General features: G+C 37.2%; 2 protein-coding genes across 8 annotated transcripts in view; one reads left to right on the top strand and one right to left on the bottom strand.

Moving 5' to 3' along the window:
- Positions 1–10771, top strand: part of Cspp1 (centrosome and spindle pole associated protein 1) — a 126009-nt gene extending 115238 nt beyond the window's left edge. For all 7 annotated transcript variants that reach the window (XM_047547476.1, XM_047547462.1, XM_047547448.1 and 4 more), the window contains 3 exons: positions 6542–6651; positions 8640–8778; positions 10260–10771. In XM_047547476.1, coding sequence (XP_047403432.1) covers positions 6542–6651; positions 8640–8778; positions 10260–10471 — 461 coding nt within the window. In that variant the 3' untranslated portion in view covers positions 10472–10771. The remainder of the gene's footprint in view (positions 1–6541; positions 6652–8639; positions 8779–10259) is intronic.
- A 1468-nt stretch (positions 10772–12239) lies between these two features.
- Arfgef1 (ADP ribosylation factor guanine nucleotide exchange factor 1) overlaps positions 12240–22553 on the bottom strand; it is a 119223-nt gene continuing 108909 nt past the window's right edge. Inside the window, 5 exon segments of the mRNA XM_047547485.1 lie at positions 12240–13689; positions 15079–15196; positions 16425–16563; positions 17925–18093; positions 19090–19229. Of these exon segments, the coding sequence (XP_047403441.1) occupies positions 13525–13689; positions 15079–15196; positions 16425–16563; positions 17925–18093; positions 19090–19229 (731 nt within the window). The 3' untranslated portion in view covers positions 12240–13524.

The raw sequence follows: 22553 nt of genomic DNA, 5'->3' as shown, positions 1-22553 counted from the left end.
AGTAGCTATTCAAGTCCTTTGCTATTTTAAAAAATCATGTTTTTAAGTTGTTGAGTTGTAGGAATACTTACAGTATATATTCTACATATTAACTCCTTATCAAATATATTATTTGCAGATGTTTTTCCCAGTAGGGGTTTGTCCTTTTCAATTTATAGATTGTGTCCTTTGCATGGACATTTTGATTTTAATATCAAATTAATGTTCCCTTTTGCTTGTGCTTTGGTGTCATATCCAAGAAGTCATTGCCATATCCAGTGTCACGAAGTTTTCCTCCATATGTTTTCTTCTAATAGTTATAGTTTTTGCTTTTGCATTCAGTCAAAATATTCGAGGCAGAAATGCATAGAATTTTAGGAAGAAATAGATGCATCCACTATTGTGTTTGGGAACTTCCCCTCTATCAGAAATAGATCCAGTATGCAGAAGACTAGTAAGAATATAGTTGAACCTAATAAAACAGTCAATTAACTCGATTATAATGGATGTCTATAGACCACTTCATTCAGCAACAGAACAAACATTCTTCTTGGTCACACATGGTATATTCACCAAAATAAGACCACATTTAATAACCAAACCAAAACAAAACAAAACACAAACCACAAAATCCAAACAAAAGAAGACCACATTTTGGGCCATAAAGCACACCCTTAACTAATTTAAAATGAGAGAAATCATCCAATGTCCATAATAACAGTAGGGAAAAACCAGAAATTAATAGCTGGAAAATCCCTCAGTACTTGCAGATTAAACACCACACTTCTAGATAACACATGGGTTAAAACAAAAAACAAAAAAAGTCAATGAATTAAAAATATTTTGCACTAAATTTCCTTATCAAAATTTGTGAGATGTAGCAAAATAGTGCTTACAGGGAAATTTATAGCATTGAATGCATATAATTAGAAAAATAGAAAAATCTGAAGTCAATAATATGAGCTTCCATACTAGGTAGTCAGAAAAAGAAGAGGGGAAATAATAAAAATTAGAGCAGAAAACAAATTTAAAGTAGGAAACCAGTAGAGATAAATCAGTGAAACCAAGAGCTCTTTCTCTGAGAAGATCAATACAATTGATACGCCTTTAGCCAAGCTAAGAAAAGAATAACATACAGGTTACTAATGTCAGAATTGAAGGAGAGGACAAAACTATAGATCCCATGAATATTCAAAGGTCAAGGAATAGGATGAACAACTCTGTAACCTGCAAATTTGATAACCCACATGATATCTAACACCCATTCATGGTAACTCTGCAAACAAGGAAGGGAGGGAAACTTCCTCAATTTGGTAGGAGAACATTTACAAAAAAGCGTACTGCTAACATCATACTTAATAAGAAACTTGAAGCTTCCCTGCTGAGATCAGGTACAAGGCAAGGATGTTCTCTCTCACCACTCCTTAACATCGTACTGGAAGTCCGTAGCTGGTACAATAAAGTAAGAAAAGGAAGTTAAAGGTATGCTGATTGAGAGGAAGAAATATAATTGTCATCATTCACTAATGATATGATTACCCATAGAAAATCTGTAGGAATCGACCAAAAAACTCTGGGAACTAATAAGCAGTTATAGCAGAGCTATAGAATACAAGTCAATCATTTTCCTACATACCAGCAATGAATAAGTGGATTTGAAATTAAAAATACAATATCTGGCATAAAAACAGACATGAAGACCACTGGATTAGAATAAGAGACACAGATTGATCCATATAGATACAGTCTTCTGATCCTTGACAAGGGTTACAGAAATATTTCTTCGAGAAAATACAGCCTTTTAAAAAGATGGTGCTGGGAAAACTGTATATCTATCTTTAGGAAGAATGAATTGAAATCCCTATCTCTCACCCTGCATGAAAGTCAACACTGAAACTCCTAGAAGAAAACAATCAACATTCCAACATATTGGTACAGGAATCAACTTCCCAATTAACACTACTAAAGCTCAAGAAATAAAACCAAGAATCAATAAGTGGGATGGCATCAAATTAAAAGCATGAAGAGAGAAAATTTTTACCAGCTACTCTTTTGACAGGGGAGTAATATCCAGAATATGTAAAGAACTAAAAAACTTAAAACCAGAAAAACAACCCAGTCAATAAATGACAAATGATCTAGACATTTCTCAAAAGAAATACAAATGGCCAACAACTAAATGAAAAAATATCCAATATTCTTAGCACTCGGGGAAATGCAAAGCAAAATCATGCTGAGATTTCATCTCACTTCAGTTAGAATGGCAATCATCAAGAATACAAATAGTAAAGGCTGATGAGGATGTGGGAGAAAAGGTACATTTGTACATTGATGGTGGGACTGCAAATTAGTATCATGACTTTGGAAATCGTATGAACATTCCTCAAAAGACTAGGAATGGAATCACCATACAACACCATTATCTCCCTTGCTATTAACCCCGAAGCATTGAAATCAGCATACTATAGAGTGATATATGCATACTGATGTTTGCAGCAGTGCAGTTCACAATTGCCAACTTGGGGATCCAGCCCATGTGTCCATCAATAGACAAATGGATAAAGAAAATGTGGTATGTGGTATGGGAATGAAATGGAATTTTACTCAGCCATAAAGAAGAATGAAATGATGTCATTTTCTGGTAACAGAACTGGAGAACATTCATGCCAATTGAAATAAGCCAGACTCATTACAAAGTCAAGATTTGAATGTTACTCTCATATGTGGAAGGTAGAGAGGGAGAAAAAAAAGGACCTCAAAAAACAGAAGGGAGACCAATGGAGTAGAGGAAGGTGATTAAGAGGAAGGGAAGAAAGGAGGGCATGGGGAAGTTCTGGGGAACAAAATTACTAAGCATGGTGTGTTCATGTATGAACATATCACAATGTGGGTATGTTGGAGAGAGGAGGTACTGGGGAATAAGTGACCAAGTTATGTGCATGTGTGACTAATATTATGAATCCTATTATGTATATTATAACACATCAATAAAAATACCATTCACATTAGCCCCTCCCCACCAAAAAGATATACTGCAGTGTCAATTGATTGATATACTGCAGTGTCAATCCAACAACACAAATAAGTTCTGTATAAGGAAAACCATAAAAAGCTGATGAAAGAAAATGAAGAACAAATGAAGACATTCCATATTCATGGATAGGAAAGACTCAGTGTCATTAAGATGCTGCTTCTTGCCAATATAATCTATACATTCAGTGTAAATTCCAATCAAAATCCCAACAAGTTATTGAGCAGATATTGATAAACCAATTCTAAAGTTTACACGAGGAGGTAAAGATCCACCATAGCCAATGAATGCAATATCAAAAGAGAAGAAAATTGGAGTAGTCACTATGTTAGCTTTCTGTTACTATAACAAATGCCTGACATAAACTAACCTAAAAAGGATTTTTGGTTTACATTTTTAGAGTTTCCAGCCCATGACTGGTGGCCACATTTCTTTAGGCCTGAGGTTGAATAGCTCATCATGGCAGGAGCATCTGGTGGAGCAGAACCACTCACCTCATGGCCAAGACACAAAAACAGTGGAAGGGTCAAAGTTCCCTGATCCCCTTTTGACAACATTCCTTCAATGACCTAAAACTAAGCCCCACTTCTTAAACTTTTTTCTACCTCCACACGATCTCTTGGAGACATTCCACATAGTACTACTACCCAACTTCGAGACTTAATCAAGACAGAATGATGGCAGTGATGAAAAAATATACAAATAGAGAGCCTAGAAACTGATCCACATAAATGTAGTCAACTGATCTTTGACAAAGGAATGAAGGCACTACAATGGAGAAAAGGTAATTTTTAAAATAAATGGTGCTGGAACAACTGAATATCCACATGCAAAAAAAGACACAAAAATTAACTTTTCACAAAAAATATAAAAAATGGATTATAGACCTCAATGTAAAAAATTATAGGTGACCTCGAATTTGGTTATAACTTTGATGACACTAAAGTCAGTGTGAAATAAATAACTGATAAGTTAGATTTCTGTTAAAAAAAAAAAAAAAAATCCAGGGCTGGGGATGTAAATCAGTGGTAGAACTCTTGGCCTAGCATGGACAAGACCTTGGATTTGATCCCCAGCACCACAAAACAACAATCTTACTTCAGCTCTGAAAGATACTGCCAAGAGAATGAAAAGACAGGGCACAGAAAATATTTGCACAAGACATACCTAGTAAGAGACTACTAGAGAAAATAGTCTCATTTATAAGAAAACAAACAACCCCCCCTCCAAAAAAAAAAAAAAAAGATGGGCAAAAGACTTGCACACACCTCTTCAAAGAAGATACACAAATAAACATATGAAAAGGTGCTTATTATCACATGTCATCAGGGATTTTTAAGTTAAAATGAGATACCATTGTAGAATGTTGGCTAGAAGGGTCAACATTCAAAACACTGGCAATACCACATGCTGGTGAGGATGCTGACCAGCAGGAACTGTTTCATTGCTGGTTTGAAATGCAAAATGGAACATCCACTTTGAAAGACAGGGTGACAGTTTTGTACAAAAATAAACACTCTTTCCATACAATTCAGTATTCTTTGGTATTTACCCAAGGGTATAGAACCCTTATGTCCATACAGAAACCTGTACCTGAATATTTATAGCAGCCTGATTCATATTTGCCAAAAATGAGCAACAACCAAGACGTGTTTCAGTAGGTAAATGGATGAACTCTGTACATCAATGGAATATTGTCCAGTGCTAAAAAGGAATGAGCTACCAGTTGGCAGGGGCTATAACTCAGTAGAGTGTTTGCCTAGCATGCATGAGGCATTGGGTTCTACCTCCAGCACGTGAAGTTGTGGGAATAAAACAGCTACCAAGGTACTATGAAAATACATGGAAGAACCTTCTATGTGAAAAAAGTTAACCAGAAAAGGCTATGTACTGTACGCTTTCATTCAGTTTTGCTGTGCACTTAAGACTACATCTAATAAAGTCTTAAAAAAAAAAAAGAATTAGCTGAGTGTGGTGGCACACACCTGTAATTCCAGCAGTTTGGGAGACTGAGGCAGGAGAGGACTGCAAATTCAAGGCCAGCCTTAGCAACTTAGCGAGGGACCCTGTTTCAAAATAAAAATGGCTCGGGATATAGCTCAGTGGTCAAGCACCCCTGGGTTCAATCCCTGGTGCCCCCCACCCCCCAAAATGGGGCATATATAAAGAAAGTAGAAAACATTTGGAATTATAGAATATCTCATGTCTCACTCAATAAAATGCAGTTATTCTGGTTTTTTAAAAGCATTATAAAGTACTAATTTGGAATATCTGAATATCAAATACATGTTAAACTTCCTAAATAATAATTAGGATGGTGCTGTTAGCAGTTGATCTTGTTCTTGGAAAATACATGCTAAAGTATTAATGGAGGAAATGTTATGATATCTCTACCTTACTGGTTTAGCAAATTGGCTCAACAAAAGGAAATAAGCAGCAGCATTCCCCAAAGTACAAATTGAAACTGGCAAAATCACAAATGGTGATTCTAAGTATTCATTATATAACTTTCTCTAGGCTTACATCCCCCCCCAAAAAAGAGCTGGAAAGATTCTAAATCTTATATATATCTTTATGGTCAAATAGGCTACTGACCCACTAGAATGGGTATAGTTAAAAAACAAACAAACAAAAAAAAAAACTCACCAAGTGTTGGGATATGGGGAACCTGTAACCTAATTTTGGTGTAAAATGGTTCAACCATTTTTTTTTTTTTTTTTTTTTTTTTTTTTTTTTTGCAGTGCTGGGAATCGAACCCAGGGCCTTGTGCTTGCAAGGCAAGCACTCTACCAACTGAGCTATCTCCCCAGCCTACTGGTTCAACCATTTAAAAAAATACCTTGTATTTATTCAAAATGCTGAAGAGAGTTATAATTAATATCAGCAATTTTATTCCTAGGTATATACCCCAAAGAAAGGAAAACATGCCTACACAAAGACTTGTATATGAACATTCATAGCAGCATTATTCATGATACCACCATCTAGCAAATGTTCAGCTGATAAATTTAGACAAAATGAGATGTATCCATGATACATTGTTACTATTCAATAAAACAATGAATTACTGATACATAGTACAACATACATTAACCTGACACATTATGCTGAATGAAAAACAAGATGATTCCATTGACATGAAACATTAGGTAAGGTAAATTTATTGAGAGTAGATAGCGTTGGTGTGGGGCTTGGAAGTGCTTGCTGATGGGTTCCAGGTAGCTATCTGAGGTGATGGAAATAGTCTAGCCTTTTTTTTTTTTTTCCCCAATAGTGCTGAGTCTCAAACTCAGGGTCTTGTTTATACTAAGCAAGCACTCTACCACGAGCTACCTCCCCAGCCCTCTGATGAAAACATTCTAGATTGTTTTGTAAATTCACTAAAACTCTCTGAACCCATGTATACTTGGAGTGAGTGTATTTATGGTAGGTAAATAATATCTTCATAAAATGATTAAAAATAGGCTTTTGACTAAGCTCTGGGTAAAAGATTTTAAATACTTAAGACTTCTCCCTTGTGTGGCCATTTAGGTGCTTATGGTGAGACTTACCCTGCTATTGAAGATGATGCTCTCCCTCCACCAACACAGCTACCCTCTGCAAGGGAGCGCAGGAGGAACAAATTAAAAGGACTGGACTTTGTATGTATGAATTATTGTATCCCCCGATTCTTTTCAGTTCAAAAAGGTGAAGGGTTTAGGTTCTGACTCATGATAAATTCTTGTGGTTCAATAAAAGAAAGCACTTGTTTTGAAAGTGAAGTGGACATGGGTCTGAATCTAGGCTCTACCAACAATTAACTTGATGACCTTGTAGCTCCTTGTAGCTTGCTGCCTTGACTTCTTTGATATTTTACTGCCTCTTGGGATGGTTGTAAAGTAGAAGCTCTGGAACTGGAACAGAAATCTGTCCTATAAAGGTTAATTCATTATCCCAAGCTTCAACCCTTCCCCCTATAGAATACATGAATTTCAGAAAAGGCAGTATACCATATTGAAAGCCTGTTATGGCCTCTTAATAGCTTAACTATGATATAGGTGTCAACTCCATTTGGGTCAAGTGAATTATCCAAAGTTACATAGACAAGTAGACTGAAATTCAAACCCATGTTCTGGTCACTGTTCCACTGACTACTGATGTAGTCAATAACCCATATAGTACATACATGTTCCAATGATGTCACTTTCCCATTGGGTAGGCAACTTTTGGCAGTTTCTTAAGTTCTGTTTATTTCCTTCTCTATGACCTGAAAATAACAAATGTTAATGCATTTAGCACTGACCCAAGTATGCCAGAAGGACCCAGCAAATAACAGATGCTGCTGTTAATTAGTATTATTATATGTATAACTTTACCAGGTAGCAGAAACTTTGTTGCCCTAGCAACCACTTATTTACTTGGGTCTCTATAGATTTCCCTTTTCCAAATATTTCATTATAAATGAGATCATATAATATGTGAGCATTTGTGACTAGCTTCTTTAAAGTATGTCAGTACATGAGTTGTTTTTGTTGCTGAATTCTGTGTTATATATAGTCCACTTCTTGTTTATCCATTCAACAGGTGATGGATTTTTTTTTTTTTTCACATTTTGGCTATTATACTTAATGCTGCTATTATTTTCATTTCTCTTGACTATACACCTAGAATTGTTGGGTTATGCGGTCACTTGATATTTAGCATTTTGAGGAATTGCCACTGTTTTTTCAAAGTAGCTGTTCTATTCTACATTTTACATCTTTTACAAACGTTTTACATTGCTAGCAGTGTATGAAGATTCCAATTTCTCCACATCCTGGCTAGCACATAACTTACTTCTTGACTTTATTGTAGCCATCTACCGAGTATGAAGTAGTATCTTAAATTGCACTTCCCTAATGACATTGAACATTGTCTCATGCGCTTCTTAGCCAGTTAACATCTTCAGGAGATATGTAATCTTCTTTGAAGATATGTCTATTCAGATCCTTTGCCCATTTTCTAATTGGGTGTTGTGTTTTTAAACATTCTGACTGTAAGTCCTCTACCAGATGTATGTGCAAATATTTTCTCCCATTTTGTTGGTTGTCTTTCACTTTCTCAGTAGTATCCTTTTAGAAGTTTTAAATTTTTATGAGGTCCAACTTACCAATCTTTCATCACTCAGGCTTTTGGTGTCTTACCTAAGAAACCATTGCCTAACCCAAGATCATTTTATAGTTTGCTCTTAATGTCACTGATACACTTTTTTGTTTCAGCATCATTTGCTGAAAAGACCCCCCCCCCAATTGCATTTTGTTGGCTCCCTATCCAAACATGTAAGAATTTATTTCTGGATTTTTATTTCTCTTTTATTGATCTTTATGTCTCCCCCTTTGCCAGAACTTCACTATCTTGAATCTGAGCCCATTGGTTCAGGGCTTTTTCCCTTTTAGATCCTGTAATTCCCACACTGTATCCAGTCTAGTAGCATTTCTGTCAACACAAATGCTGTATGTTATTCCCTGACTAAAGTCATCTTTGTATGGATGAACATAAGAATCAGAATATAAAAGGTCTGTTTTGTTTTATTAATTTATTGAGAGTAAGGCATATTTTGATTCACTAATTCATTATTAATGAGTGTTTATGAAATTCTCTTTAACTACAGGATAATAGTCATCCTAATATACCACCAGATGGTCTCTCTTTGAAATCTGTCTCCAGTGTTAATGTTGATCAGCTTAGAATGAGAAATGAGGAACGAATGCGAAGACTAAATGAACTTCAGAATAAACATAATAATGCAGGTAAAAGTTTAGTGGCATATAGAGTATAAATCCTATAAGAACCCTTACATCTTGGCTTTCACTGATAGCTGAAGTCCTTTGAGCTGTGTGGCTTTGGAGCACAGTAACTATCCAGCAAAACGAGATGTCAGGATTAATTTTGCATCAGATTCTTCTACTAGACAAAATATTTCAGAGTACATTCTAAACAGTTAATAGTTTTTGCATATGAAATATGCTCAGGTTTTGTTTTCAGTAGGGAAAGTGCAGATTAGTATCATATTTGATAATTACTAAAGTGAGAGATTATCAGAAATTGATACTTTTGAGGTCTTTAAATAATACATTTAAAGATAATATAGATTGGTGTCTTACTAAGAAAATCTTTACCATTTTAAAAAATTTGGCTTTTTGAACCATAGACAAAACAAGATAGCTGGTATTTTAAGTCATGGTAGACTTTTCATTATGAGTGGACTTTGGTGACTTACAGTTGAACCTTGTCATGGAGTACAGGAGACAGAACAGTTTATTCCTCAGCCTGCCCTGTCATGCTATTAGTCCCTAGTGTAATGGGAACAATTTTTAGTAATTATTAGCTTTAGCAAATAGTAGAGTGGTCTTTTTGGACAATATCTTTAATCAAACTACATTGTAATATTGTAATTGCAACTTATAGCATTAAAAAATGTAGAATAGTAGGAATGTCTTTTTAGCTAAAGGCATTTTTTTAAATGAGTTCTGAGAACTGCCTCTATTTCTATTAAAGAACCAATAAACTGAATTAAGACTTTTAACAGATATATTTGGGAAAAGATAAGAGTATTTTAAGATTCTACTTTGAGAAGGTTTTTCATTGTCTAAACTGTTTTTTATTTAACACTATCCTTTCAAACAGGAGCTTTTTGGTACGGTGTGGATTGACTGATCACTAAATTATACATATCTCTTTGCTGGGCTAATCCTTCACAGACCTGGAGGTGTAAATTTTATTTTTTTTTAAAGACATTGACATCATGGGGTAGGAAGACAGATTTTCCTATTATACCTAATAATTCAAATACAGATATGGAAGTACAGTCAAATTCAAATAAGGACATGGCCTTCTTTAAATTAGGTATAAGAATGGAAGTAATTTCCTCCCAATACTACTTTCCCAAAATGACTCAATTTCCATATAGCATTGTTAACTTTGCTAACAGTTACAAAATATGATGGCTTGTTCTTCTGCAGTTAGCTTAATGCTTGGTTGGTTGGGGAGCCTTTGAGCTACGTAGAATCCTTCTGGATGCAAATGCCACGGAGTCCATTAATTTAGTCAGTTGATCATATTTTGCTTCACAAATGTGGCCCCTCCCTGGGCCTGCTCTGCTACCTCTGCAGGGGTGTGTGTGGGAGGGCTTGAAGAAAACATTCTTCTAGTTCAAAAGATATGTGGCAGAATGCAGAGCTGTAGGTCAGACTGTGTCTGTGTCACCTTAGTTGTCTCTTGTCTCCTATAGATGATGACAGTTCACTAGTGGACCCTGATGACATCCTGAGACACATGGGTGATGATGGATCAAACTCTGTAGCAACTGAGCCCTGGCTCCGCCCTGGCACCTCAGAAACACTGAAACACTTCATGGCAGAACAGCTGAACCAGGAGCAGCAGCAGGTTCCTGGAAAACCAGGCACTTTTACTTGGCAGGGACTGTCTACTGCACACGGTTAAAATAAATGTGTATTGAACCCTGTAGTGCCTTTTAAGGTGAAAGGAATGTTAAATCTATACCTTTTAATATATCCTACTTTTGGGTCCTACCTGAAAAGTTAATTACTTAAGGTTCATCTGTATATAAAATGTATTTTTCCATATGATGTATATGATGTATATTATGTACATAAATAAAAGGCCATGATTGATTGATTTATATAATAGAGTTGTATAGATTGATTTTGCCCAGTTTTTTCCATAAAATCAGGGTGATAATGAACTCTTGAATTCAATTACCATATGTGCATTATTTTAAAATTCTGCGGGCTGGGGAGATAGCTCAGTTGGTAGAGTGCTTGTCTTGCAAACACAAGGCCCTGGGTTCGATCCCCAGCACCGCAAAAAAAAAAAAAAAAAAAAAAAAAAATTCTGTTAGTCATTAAGGCAGATAAAATGTGTCTGAAGAGTACTGTAAAATCAGAATATCCTGTTACTTGCACATTTGCCTTTGTTATTTCTGTTCAAACTAATTCGTTTAGTAAATACATTTGTGACTATTCTGGTTGCCAAGAAGGACTCAAACATGCTAGTTATTTTCATGTCATTTGTAGTTACTGAATCAGCAGAAATTAAGGAAACTATTTTACTCCCGTGAGCCATGCACTAAATGTTATGTCTGCCCCTTTTTTATGCTAATGACAGAGGGCGCTGTCTCAAGTTACTAATTTATACGATTCAACTACTTCTTAGAAATAAATTATTTTTATTACCAATCTCAAGTTTCTTATTTTAATGGGAACTGAGGTTTCTAGAGCTGGAGAGGTAGGAACACCTGGGGTGAAGGACAGAGACTGGAAGTTTTGCTCCACCACCATGGACCTTAGATAAAGTTTTTCTTTTTTTTTTTTTTTTTTAAGATAAAGTTTTTCTAATCACTTGATAAGTGGTACTTATTCAAATTCTGGAAAATAATTCTTACTTGGAGTCAAGTCTTCAGCACTCACCATGACAGCTGAGAATACTCCCAGGCACCACCTTTTCCAATATTTCCGCAAACATCAGTGGCAGACAAATACAGAAGTTTATCACAACTGTGAACATTTCTGATATTTCAAGTTTTGGTTACAGGTAAATTTTATATTCAGTGTGTTCATCTTATCTATTTCTTGCTTTATTATTAAAGACTTCTATCAATATCTGAAAGTCAGAAGACTCTCCTCTGTGGAGAGGCCTGATACTACAGCAACAATAAACTGCCAGGCTGTGTGAAGCACTTACCCTCAGAGCAGAAGGTCATGTTGGCTCCCAGCCACCAAGGCAGGTAACTCTTGGCTCTAGCATCCAGCTAAGCTTGCACTCAAAGCTGTCTTACCAGTAATAAATACAGTGCACGTGTAACTGCATTGTTTAATACTCTTCATTATCCAAGAGGATGTGAAAGCAAAGACTGAAAACTTTTCCTGTTTTTTAGCAAAACCTTCAAAGTATACTGACATATTCCATTTTCTTTAAAGCCATGCACCACATAACATTAACTGATTTCTAGAACACAGAATCTCACATTGCAAACTGCCCCAAAAGGAACTTTCAGCTTTTTCTCCCAGCATTCAAATAAGATATTGCCTTATTCTGAGTTATTAGTGAATATACACAAAAAATTATTGAATATACTATGGTTAAGAGAGCAACGTGTGTGGGAGGATCTAATTTTTAGACTTTGGCTTTTAAGAAAAAAAAAATCAATAAAACATGGGGCTGTGGGTTATGCAGGTTTTCATTGCACTGATGAAATAATTCAAAAACTTTATTGACCTATAACTTGATTAGAATATGCCAGATGAGAATATTGTACATAAAGTTGTACAGAATTTTTTACATAGAAAACTTTACATCTGTACCATATACATTTTATCCATCTGAAAAAAATTTCTACATCCACTTTTAATACGGAATGCTTAACAATCTTGTCTTTTTAACCATCAGAGCACAATTCACAGTATGAATACAATTCCAGTAAATCTAACCTCCCAAACCATGCCAGATTTGTTATTTTAATATATTCAACATTAAATTCTGTACATAGAGTAAAATCTACATCAAGCCCCGCCACCCAAAAGAAAAGAAAGTGACAGCAACCTAGATTCATTTGCAGTGATTCAAGTTTCTGTCCATGAAGGATCATTCTATTTTAATGGCTCATCTTTAAAAGCCCTAAGAGAAGTATATTACAGGTAGTTATTGTCAGTAGGGATATTTTCTACCTTTATTTCCCCCCCGCCCCGTTGTTGATCTTGACAAGTGTCATTCACAACAGCTTCTGGACATGTCAAACTCAAAATTTCTAGCCCCCCAAAAGGGCAAAACTAAAATTCCCCACAAAATAAAAGACAAAAAGTTCAACCCAAATGTTTAGTGCATTTGACAAAATATTATGGGTGTTTAGCAACTGGATAAGAAAATAAAGAAATAAAATAAAACAGTGCAGGAAGAACTATATAATGTTTTAAGATTTTTATATTACAGACCTGCATCTCTGTACATTTTTCACAGAAGGATGATTACCAGAATCTCAGATAGCCTGAGTGTGCAAAAATCTTCAGAATAAGAATACCATAGTTGCTAAATATCTTTTACCATCAATAATTTTTCCCCCACCAACCCCCCCTAATTATAAACATTTTATCCTTCAAAATACAGCTCTCCTGAGTTGTACTTCTTGCAGAAGTTCAATCTTTACATCTATAGTTCTTTGGGTAAGTTTTACTTCCACACCTGCCAAAAATATGTGGGGCTCTCCCTGCCTCAGAGAACAGGAAAGGACCCATGAGCATAAGCTGACACAGTTTAAATAGGCTTTCTGCTCAACATGAGCCCAACATGACAAAGAATCCACCAGATTACTAAAAGGGACTGAACTGTTCCAAGTTTGATTTATAGCTCTAAGCATATTTACCAGTAACCCTCAAATGCCGCAATTCTGTGAAACCATTTTTCAGGTAGGAAACCTCAGCTCCAGGGTCCTTTTAAAGAGCAGAGGGATGTAAACACCAACAGAAAAAAATAAGTTCCCATCATTGCTTGTATAGTCCCAGTTCCTGCTCAGGTGGTTGTGATATCTGAAAAACAACTCCGATTCGCAGAAAAAATCTTCTAAGAACAGCACGAAGTTCAGGAATCAAGTCAAATTGCATAATTTCACATAAGAGAGGATAGTAGAATGATGCGTGAGCTTTAAACTGGGGGGGGAAATTAATTTCTCCGTTAGTAGTGCTTACATTACAAACCAAGCCTAAAACTGCCTTTGGAATCAGCACTTGAGGTGTGCACTGATCACAAGATGAAGGAAGGGCTGAGTCTGCATCAAGCAGTGAGCACGTGGGTTATGGAACTAAAAGACTGAGAAGAATTCAACAGACTCAACACAAACTCAATTCAGTTAGTTTTCCATCATCATTTTGAAAAACATTTTCCACTACATATCTTTGACAAACTTTTAGTAACCTCAGTAATTAGCAAAAGAAAAACAGAATAGGAACTAGAGTTGAGTTTGTATCAGATATGGGTTACTGAAATTATACCTTTTGTTTGTTAAACAATTTTTAAGTTATAGGGAATTGTTAAAATAATTTTTACATTTCAGGGAAAATTCTACCAAACATTACAATATAAAATATGTAAATATTTTCCAGGCAAAGTACATTCCACTTTTACAGCTCCATTTATTTATTTGTACTGTAATCTGCTGCAGTTCCCTCATCTCTGAACACTAGGACTGGGTTGCTTTCTCTCTTCCTGCACCACATAGATGGATGCAGGATGACATGCTGAGAGCAAAATAAGCAGGCAGTGAATTTAGACACTGTGTGGGTGGGGAGAGTTTGGAGTCCTTCAAGCTTTTCCTAACTCACAAATCTGATGGAAACACTTCTGGACACTGGGCATTAACACCTGACTATTGAGTGGGATCATCCTACCCCAACATGGTCCTGAGGTTTAAAGTGTCAAGGCACTTTTCAACTTACTCAGATGGTCACAGCAGACCCTGTTTCCTTACATGTAAGCTATAAGTTACTATTTTTTTTTGTGTGTGAAATGTATATTTTTGAAAATCTTTAAATATGCATTTATATTTACAGTTATATAATTGTATTTTACCTTTCTACTGGTATAGAACTTTTACATGAGTTAAGAGTCAGCTCATTAGAGGCTCTGGTCACATGGAGCCACTAAATACACCAAATGATGGCTGCGACATGGAGCACAGGCCCAGGGAACAGACACAGTCTCAGGTAGAGAGGGTGCAGTGCAAGGCCATGATGCTGTTGGACAGCTGTTTTCAAAATGGAGGAAGTTAATGACTTCAGTGGTCAGAATGGGAATTTCAATGTTGGGGGAGCCCAGGAGTTCATCAAGGTATCCTAAGGAATTCTGCTTCCTCCCCCAGTGAATCCCTTATAACGAACTGCTGATTACAGAGCAAAGCTGAGTAAGGAGAAAGCAAAGTGAGGAGGAATGAGGGAGATACAGATAGGCCCAATGTGCAACAAGGAGCAGGCAGCATGGACTCTGAGAGTGAACAATACTGGGCTAGAAATGCAAGGTGGGACACAAGGCCTCAAACTTACCCTATTATCACTGATCTTTAGAACTTTAGTTAGAAACAACAGCAGTAAATTGGTCCAGGCTTCCCGATGGCTTTCTGATGTAAGAGTGAGGAAATAACTCAGTGCTTCACTGCAGACGCTGCAAAAGAAAGGTTTCCTTTCACATAACTTGCATACCTGCTGCTTTGTGTGTTCACTGAGAAAGAATAATTAGGAAAATAGGAACATTTACATTAACTACTAATGAACTAATTGTTAGATCCCACGTGTTTACATTAATTAGTGTCAACATTAACATTTACATTCCATAAATTAAAAAACCCCCATAACTTAGGAGACTGAGGCAGGAGGACAAGTTCAAGGCCAGACTGGGCAAATTACCAACACCCTATCTCAAAACAAAATTGAAAAAGGGACTGAGGATGTAGCTCAGTGGTACAGTATTCTGGGTTCAATCGCCAGTACCACAAAAACAAGCAAACAAAAATAATTATAAACTTTCTAAGTTTCAATGACTTTAAAGTCAATGTTTCACAGTATGCACAAGCCTGATGTCAAGAGACCTAGGCTGAAACCTGGGGTGGCTCTTCTCCATTTCTTATTAGGCCCCAGACGCTTCTGGATCTGAATAGTCTTACCACAGTAAAATGGGAGAATACAGACTAGGTGATTTCTTAAAATTCTAAAAAGTATTTAACTGGTCTCTAAAAAAACCTATTTTCCAAGTAGACAGAAAAATATAATGCAGATGACAGTATTCTTTCTAAATGGCATGTTTCATTCTTAGCATGAATTTAAATTTTAGTTGTCACAAAGTCAAACAATGAAAAAAAGTCAAACCAATAAAATACCCAAATATTTTTTCAAATGCAGGAAAGCTGGCAGGCAGGCAGGCTCTCGTTTTCACAAATTATTGCTCTATAAAAATGGATTATCTAAAAATATTACAAAGACCTAGAAACTGTTATCTTGAAGTTTCTAAATTTTAGAGATAAAGTTTTGTCCTTCATACTGTGTGTTAGACATAATCAGCTTATATGTTACCAGTTGTACAAAGCACATTCACCTAAGCCAGGCATGGTGGCACATGCCTGTAGTCCCAGACTCTTGGGAGGTTGAGGCAGGCGGATCGCTTGAGCCCAGGAATTTGAGGCAAGTCTGAACAACATAGCAAGGCCCTATCTCAAAAAAAAAAAAATAAGCACATTCACCTGTAAAACTATATTTAACTTTTATAATTGATCTGTAAAATAGGGGCTTCAAGACCCCAAAGGTTCAGCTACCTTCTTGATCTTGCCATTGTCCCTTTCCTGCTCGGCACCACGCAGTCACGTGGGTCAAAGGCAGAAATCAATCAAGAGTCTTACTTTAAAAGCCTCTGCTGGACCTCCTCCCAGGCACTGACCCGGCTCTCATCCATGTACATCCGGAAGAGAATGCGCAGCCCACAGGCCAGGCTGCTTGTCTCCTGCTTAAGAAGGTTGGGCTTGGACTTGCCTTTGAAGCCTGCAGAAAGGGAAAGTTTCCCGGATTAGACTGGAAAGGTTTCTTAACTTAAAGGCAAACAGCCTGTTGGGAGGCAAATTCTGTGTGCATTCATCTGTTGGCATCAGATGTCTATAAAGCAGGACTGCTTTAAATCACAGACCTGTGACCTTATAGAGCTGATATAAGATTTAAAACAACTTGTGGTCTGGGAAAGCAGAACCCTTCAAATGAACTGTATCTGAAGTCCTGCAGTCAAAGCTGCAGAAGTACAATGAGGTCTGCCAGTGGCAGGGCTCCCGGATGAACAGAGCACAGGGTGGGGAGGAGGAGGAAGGGGAACACTGCTTGAATATCAGAGGTGTAAAGGGCACAGTATGCGTGGAAACAAGGAGCCTGGTCGGTCACCTTTGCAAGAAGAGTCCCAGAAAAATAGTTGCAATAAGGTGAGGAAAGGAGAAAAAATAAGTACCATCTGTTTCTTCTGGAAATTAGGTTGTAAGGTGAAAAGGATGCAAAAGGCATTTTAAATTAAATAAACAAATGTAAAGCACTCTATTTGAGGCAAAACTTGATGTTAAATAAACATCAGCTCCCTTATTTTTCTGTATTTTGCTGCCCCTGTCTTGTTCTAATAGACATCAAATAACTTTTTTGGGGGGGGGGATACTGGGCATTGAACTCAGGGGCACTTGACCACTGAGGCATATCCCAGACTATTTTGTAATTTATTTAGAGACAGGGTCTCACTGAGTTGCTTAGCGCCTTGCTTTTCCTGAGGCTAGCTTTGAACTCGAGATCCTTCTGTCTCAGCCTCCTGAACCACTGAGATTACAGGCCCGTGCCATTGTGCCCAGCCCAAATAACTATCTCTTACATAAAAAAATTAACAATGTAAGTATAATTTGTAAAGCTTACTTCTTATTTAAATTTGCTAATTTGTCTAAAACAAATATGACCTCTCTTGTCCTAGTACATTCACTTCTATTCTGAGGTATGGCTAGTTCCCAAGTAAAAAGAAGTCATTCAAATACATATGCCAGATTTCATGGGCAGGATCTTCCCATATCATGTTTTTTAAATTTTTTTTTTTAAATAAAAAACAAATTATTTTGCTGATGGGTATCATAACAGGAAGGCCCAGATTGGGGTAACAAGATGAAAGAACAATTAATCCAGTCAGTCAATTAACAAAGGAGAAAGCTAAACACACGGGAAATGAATTCCCCCAGGTAGTTATTTGGTTTACTGCTGACTAGAAAAAACTGATGACATGACTATTAACATACCTGAAGTGCACAATTGGTGAATTCTGATAATGCACACATTTCTAGTATATCCTTTCACAGTGAACAATACCATGTGAGACCTGAGCAGTTTACCTGCTTTCCACAGAGCAGTCCTCTGTTCATTGTTGGAATTAAATGCTTTTGCAAATCTATGTGACTCTAATAAGCAGTCTAGTAGTTTAAAAAGTTGCTGTGATGTTAAAAAGCGGTACATTCCTTGGTCTTGTGTATCAACTCGAACATCGAAGTCCACTGCATCTCTCTTTGAAAAACAAACCACCACAGTACAGTCATCACAATTTTAGTAAATTTAAAACTCAACCCTCCCTCAAAAACCTGTTCTTCAAGTAAGACATAAAAAATCAAATCTGTTCTACCTTAATTAAAAGAAAGTAGGGAACTCTCCACCCTCTGATCACCAAGCATCCTCCCAGGCCCTATGGTCACTGGTCACCCTGCCTATTTCCAGCCCTCAGGTTCTCCCATCTCTTCTCAACAAACAAACTTTGACAAACTCCTACCACAAATATACCAACCTTCCTGCATCTGGATCCCACACCCTTTGCCTTCCCCCTATTTACCATGAATGGACTGTCCCTGTGATGCCTACCCCTACACGAGGTACCATCCCCAGTCACTCAGACATACTGTTGCTCTTTATTGGAAACTTTCACAAGTGAACATATGTTGCCATACTGCCAATGTGGAAAACAAAACAAAGTAACCCTCTCTTGATCTCTCATGCTTCCTCTTCCAGTTACCACCGCATTTCCCTGTATCCTCTTACAGCAAAACTCCTGGACAGAGTTAACAATGTTTGCTGCCTTCAATCCTTTCCTTTTGTACCTACTTCAGTTACTCTTTTGTCATCAATGTAAAACACTGACATACTGTCAAGGTCAGCAATCCTCCAAATTTCTAGAGAGCAATTCTTAGCTATAATATTATTTGACTTGTCCAGAGCATCAGATCACATCCTTCTGAAAACTTCTTCATTTGACTTCGAGGATGACTTTCTCCCTGACTCCCTGATTCTCATTCTCAGTCCCTGATCCTCCTCTCTGCTGTAGCTATTCAATGCCTCAAGATATCAACCACTCTTGAGGTTTAAAGTGACATCTCTGTGATGAAGGTCCTCCAAATTATATCTCTAGTCTGGCCTCTGCTCTGAAGCCCAGGCCATTATCGCTAACTTCTTTTTTTTTTTTTTTCCGCTAACTTCTTTATTCACACACAGTGGCTCTTTTAGGGTCCTTACCTGGGCTGCAGCTAAGTTTTCTGCATCCTCCTTCTTACTTGTGGCTGGGAAGAACACAATGTTGTCGATGGTCTGGATAAGTTCCAGCTGCACAACACATTTAATCAACAGGGCAGCAAACAATTTTTGTTCTGGAAATTCTGTGAGGAAACCCCCCCCAATGCACATGCAAACAAAACATTATTTTGAATCCTTTATAATTTCTATGACTCTACAATGCTAAGGAAACATTAACATATATTCAGGTAATCTGCACATCACATTGAGAAGAATATACTGCTTTGGTACATAGGCATTAAAGTTTAATCAATATTTAGACCAATTTTAGAAAAGTAAAATTTTAAATAAACAAATGCCTTACATGATTTAGAACAGTGAATATGTTCAAGTTGGTTCTACCACCAATTTTTAAATAAGATTCAGATATTCTCAAAATAAATGTAGCAAATGGATAAAAACCTAAAAATGTAAATAGCATTTACTATAAACCCAACTCTCATCTTTGAAAATAAGTAATATACAAACCTGGACCATAAGAAAACAATAGGAACCAGATCTACATGAGATCTGGAAGTAGGACAGCCAAGAATTTTGATCAACTATGCCTAAGTTTAGCCATAGGATACATTCCACTTGGGTTTAGATTACTACGTTGCAGCCAAACCTCTCATTTTCAAAAGGATTCAACAGCAAAGAAGTTATAAAAAGTTATATCAAGCATATTACTACAAAAATAACCAAGTAGCTGGGGATATAGCTTAGTTGGTAGAGTGCTTGCCTTGCAAGCACAAGGCCCTGGGTTGAATCCCCAGCACTGCAAAAAAACAAAAACAAACAACAACAACAACAACAACAACAAACCCTCAAGAAATGAAGGCTTGGGAGGCTGAGGTAGGAGGATCAAGAGTTCAAAGCCAGTCTTAGCAATAGCAAGGCACTAGGCAACTCATGAGATCTTGTCTCTAAATAAAAATACAAAACAGGGTTGGGGATGTGGCTCCATGGTTGAGTACTCCTGAGTTCAATGCCTGGTATAAAAAAAGTGGTCCCCATTGTGCTTATTTCCCTTAACAGGGCAGTTCTGACAACCCCCAAACCTGTAAGGACAATTTCATTAGGAGAATGTTACATTTCAATCACCATGCAGATATAGAAGCATGATGTTAGGAAAGAAAATGTGGCTGCCAAGTGGTTGCCCAGTGGCCCTGGTAGAGGCAGAAAGGCCCAGACAGCCAGGCCACACAGTTGCCCAAGAGCAACAGCAGGTTAATCAGTTTCAGGGCAGTGATTTCAGCTCTGGATAACTTAAAATCCCTCAGTTTCTACCATAAAAGATATTATTACATTAAAAATTCTCTTTTCTAAAAGCAATTTGTGGACATTAAATGTATTCTTACTTAGGTCATTAAAAAAAGGTTCCTTTCCAGATATATTTCAGAAAGAATGTCCGATTTAATATTTGATTCAAACAAAGGAACCCACAGGTCTCCATGGTTATTTCTTCCCCAAGTGTAGTCTTCATCTTCCTCTACTTCAGTCACAGCTGACAAGGTGCACTCACTCCTTTATTTGTGTCATTAAAGCACCTGGTCTGGGATAGACTCCTAGTATACCTGACTCCAGAAAGGACTTAACAGTAGACAGATGTCTAAGGGAAGATGTGTCCTCTTCAGTTCCAACATGTGCTGCTGGTGGGTGTTAAGAGCTTTCAGCAGCACCCAAGTACCCAGACACTCCTAACAACTGAGAGTTTGGCAAATGAGGCTGTGCTGTGGCTGAACAGGGAACTTGCCTGGTCTCACTTTCTGGTGCCCTTTGAAAACTAACAGAAATCCTAAGTATAGTCCACTAGTAGGGACCAGAAACAGGTCTGCAGACAAAATCTATTTGGACAAATTCTATTGATACAACAAGGCTTGAGAGTGTCAAGGTTATATCATGTGACTATTTCACTGGTTCACCACAGGACAGGAAACAAACTAAGATAGATTTTAACTACATGGGACTATAGGTACAGAAACAAGACAAGATGGAGCAATGGTGTTTTCTGAAGGTATGTAGAAAAAAAGGGTGCAGTTGCCTTTCAGATAGATGAAGTACTGTGCTGTCATTCTCTCTGAGTAGGAGAGAGTCAGAAGACAGCTGGCATTCTCATTGGACAGAGGAACCATACCCTGCCCACCAAGTAAAAGCTTATGGGAACATGGTGGCCACTTGTTCTTCCTTTGGCATCACTTATTAAGTCCAGGATGCAGCTTACAGGGAAACACTTCCAGGGGAACCGTGCGGGGTGGGGGAGGGAGCGGGGGGGGGGAGGGGGCAGGTTGTCTAACGCAAGGACATCAGTCAAAGCACTTGGCTCCGGGTGGCAAGAGAACAGTATCCTTGCTCTGGGAAAAGGTGTATTCCCACATTAGTCAAGTGAAAACTTTCTAATGAGTGGCCATCAAGTCACACAAGATGAGAACATTCGAGTTCAGACTTAGTGCTAATCAGAGAGAAAAGTCTCTATTTCATCCTAATAGCATTTTTTCAGTGCAGACTGAAGCTGCACTGGATTTCTATAAGACCCATTCTCTCATCCAAAGAACAAGAATGAAAAATGGAAATGGGCCACTTCTACCACCTACCTCTTGAAGGAGTTAGCAAGATATAGTTACAAAAGCTAAGTTTCTTTCAAGTAGGTTACCAGAGGCCTATATTCTCCCAAGAACAAATGTAAGCATCCAGAATTAAGAAAACATTTCCTGAAAAAAGTTAACTCAAAACAGACCAATGACCTAAATGTAACTGTTGAAAGAATAAAACTCTTAGGATAAGGTAAAATCTTCATGAATTTGGCAACAGATTCTTAGCTATGACACCAAAAGTATGACCAACAACAGAAGAAGAAAAAACAGATAAATTAGATCTCATCAAAATTAAAAACTTTTATGCATTGCAGGGCATTAAGAAACTGAAAAGACATCTTACAAAATGGGAGAAAATAAATATTTGCAAATCTCACATCTGATAAGGGTCTAATATATCCAGAGTGTGTAACAACTTAAAAAGACAATTCCAATTAAAAATGAACAACAGACCTGAGTAGAAATTTCTCCAAAGAGATACAAATGGCCAAAAACACATGAAAAGATGCTCACCATCACTAATTATTATTACAGAAATGAAAATCAAAAGCACACCTCTAGGATGGCTACAATTACAAAAAAAAAAAAAAAAAAAGGGTGTGTGTGTGTGTGTAGGCAAAGATATGGAATTACTAGTAGGAATATAAAATAATGCCACTGGATAAGGGAAACAGTTTGATGGTTCTTCACAAAGTCAAACACAGAATTAACAAATGAGCCAGTAATTCTACTCTTAGATTCACTTGCAGAAGAACTGAAGACAGGTACTCAAGCATTACTTGTTCATGAATGTTCACAACAGGACTATGCACAATACAAAGGTGGAACAAACTC

The sequence above is a fragment of the Sciurus carolinensis genome, chromosome 1 (assembly GCF_902686445.1).
Source record: "Sciurus carolinensis chromosome 1, mSciCar1.2, whole genome shotgun sequence".
NCBI lineage: Eukaryota > Metazoa > Chordata > Mammalia > Rodentia > Sciuridae > Sciurus > Sciurus carolinensis.
The sequence above is the reverse complement of the archived record's forward strand: the minus strand, read 5'-3'. Positions and strand labels throughout refer to the sequence as shown.